This window comes from Lolium rigidum, chromosome 7 (genome assembly GCF_022539505.1).
Source record: "Lolium rigidum isolate FL_2022 chromosome 7, APGP_CSIRO_Lrig_0.1, whole genome shotgun sequence".
Taxonomy (NCBI): Eukaryota; Viridiplantae; Streptophyta; class Magnoliopsida; order Poales; family Poaceae; genus Lolium; species Lolium rigidum.
This window is the reverse complement of record NC_061514.1, coordinates 56,769,997-56,772,628: the sequence shown is the minus strand read 5'-3', so window position 1 is coordinate 56,772,628 and position 2,632 is coordinate 56,769,997. Positions and strand designations below refer to the sequence as shown.

The window sequence follows — 2,632 nt, the reverse complement described above, 5'->3', positions numbered from 1 at the left end:
CACATATAATAATACGTTAGTAGCACACTTCAGTAGAAGAAAATATAAAAATAATACAAATTACAAATAGTTTCTTGGACCAGCTAGCGACGACTACAAACACTCGAACCAGCCGAAGGCACACTGCCTTCCTTGCTCTTCCCTTAGTAGAGCTCGACAAAGCTTGTCGTTGTAGAGCTCGTTGCTGACGGGAAATCGTCATGCTAAACCCCAGAGAGCCGGTACACAAGAGCCTCCATCGTCTCCGATGAAGAGAATCGTAGATCAGAAAGAGCTCCGACCAAATCTATCGAGATCCACTAGAGACAAACATCCACACGCCCTCTATGGCTCTATTATACTTATCGCTGGGACGGGGGCTAAACCGGGATGACTTTATTTCATATTCAGGGAGTCGTCACCGCGACGCCTTCCTGAGTAGGACAAAAGCCCTAAACAGACCGAGAAAAACATCAAAAAAAGGAGCCATCCACCTGACAAGGACCGGGATCCACCGCGCCTCCATAGCCCTAAGCCCACATGAGACGAGGCAGATCGGCGACGGTGGCGACGGGTGGTAGGGAAACCCTAATCGTCTAAGACTCTCTTAGGATGAAGGGGTAGCACACTTTTCAATGCTGAGTGGAGAATTTTTTGGCTCTCGGGCTCTAGTGATCTCGTTGTTCAAATAAAAAAGTTAAAAATCATATTTATGAGTTTCAAAAGAAGTTGAAAAAATCCGGATGTAGAAAATATTGTATCCCAATAACGTGAAAAACATCAATTTATAATTGTTTGTATTCTAAGTTGCACAAAAATGACAAAAGTGTGGAACCAAATATGCATATTTCGAAATCTCCAAATTTTATCAGATTTTGTGTAGCCTACAATATAAAAAAAAGCATTGAGATTTTGCATGCTTGCAAATTACGACCAAAGATTATGTCCAAAAAAATTCTTATAATTTTTTGAAACTTACAATACGATTTTTGATTTTCTTAAAATGAAGGGAGCACTAGAGTTCCGGAGCTGACACTTTTCCATATTCTTGTACGTACACAAATTTACAACTTTTAAGCTGTCGCACTGGTGCTCACATGTCGAAATGGACCATGGATGGAACTTTCCAGGAAGCACCTAGCCCGGCCAAGTCGCTCCCAGTTCGCGCTCATCCTATAAAACCAATCCCACACGAGACGTCGTCGTTCCATCACCATTCACCAGTTACCAGAAGAACACCAACACAAATCATTTCCTTGACCTTCCCACGCCATACAAAGAGTTTTGACTAGTCTGATACTCCGGATCACGCCATGAGCTCTCGAATGGCCGGAGCCACGCTTATGCGCCACCTGGGCCCCCGCCTCTTCGCCGCCGCCGAGCCGGCGTCCGGCAGCCTTGCCGCCAGTGCCAGGGGCATCATGCCCGCCGCCGCGAGGATCTTCCCCGCCCGCATGGCCAGCACGGATACCAAACAAGTCGCCGCTGAGAAGCCCGAGGAAGCGGCGGCGACCACGGAGCAGAGCAACAAGAAGAACGCCGTGGCCAGCTACTGGGGCGTCCAGCCGCGGAAGCTCGTCAGGGAGGACGGCACAGAGTGGCCCTGGTTCTGCTTCACGGTACGCATATTACAGTTCTGGTTACCAGTTTGTAGCGATCAAGGTGTATGTATGTGTGTTTGATCGTCTGTTCTTGTGTACACGTGCAGCCGTGGGACACGTACAGGGCGGACACCTCGATCGACGTCAAGAAGCACCACGAGCCGCGGACGCTGCCGGACAAGGTGGCCTACTACGCCGTGCGCTCGCTGCGCGTGCCCATGGACCTCTTCTTCCAGCGCCGGCACTCCAGCCACGCGCTGCTCCTCGAGACGGTCGCCGCCGTGCCGCCCATGGTGGGCGGCGTGCTGCTGCACCTGCGCTCGCTGCGCCGCTTCGAGCACAGCGGCGGCTGGATCCGGGCGCTGATGGAGGAGGCCGAGAACGAGCGCATGCACCTCATGACCTTCCTGGAGGTGACGCAGCCGCGCTGGTGGGAGCGCGCGCTCGTCGTCGCCGCCCAGGGCGTCTTCTTCAACGCATACTTCGTCGGCTACCTCGTCTCCCCCAAGTTCGCGCACAGATTCGTGGGCTACCTCGAGGAGGAGGCCGTGCACTCGTACACGGAATACCTCAAGGACCTGGAGGCGGGAATCGTCGAGAACACGCCGGCGCCCGCCATCGCCATCGACTACTGGCGCCTCCCCGCCGACGCCAAGCTCAAGGACGTCGTCACCGTCGTGCGCGCCGACGAGGCGCACCACCGCGACGCCAACCACTACGCATCGGTACGTCCTAACTCGCTTTGGTTCACGAACAAAATTAGGCAATGCGTGATTGACCGAAGACTGACTGGTTTGATCGATAATTCGATATACCTCTTGCAGGACATCCATTACCAGGGACTGACGCTCAAGGAGACGCCTGCGCCGCTCGGGTTCCACTGATCAGACGATCGATGCTTGCTCAGTTTTTACACTGTACTACACCACCGTCGCCAATTTAAGCCCTCTTTACGTAAATGATTTCATGTCGGTGGAGTTGTTTTGTCACTCTGTTCTGGCTAATCAAGTTTGTGTCTTGGTCCTGCGGATGGGATGTTTACGCCTTATGTA

At 52.4% G+C, this 2,632-nt stretch overlaps 1 protein-coding gene across 1 annotated transcript; it reads left to right on the top strand.

Moving 5' to 3' along the window:
* The first annotated feature begins 1,292 nt into the window (after window positions 1-1,292).
* On the top strand, window positions 1,293-2,464 carry LOC124676051 (ubiquinol oxidase 1b, mitochondrial-like). The gene is made up of 3 exons (XM_047212133.1): window positions 1,293-1,598; window positions 1,688-2,305; window positions 2,405-2,464. Exons 1-3 carry the CDS (start codon window positions 1,293-1,295, stop codon window positions 2,462-2,464), a joined length of 984 nt encoding a protein of 327 aa, XP_047068089.1.
* Window positions 2,465-2,632: the final 168 nt, after the last annotated feature.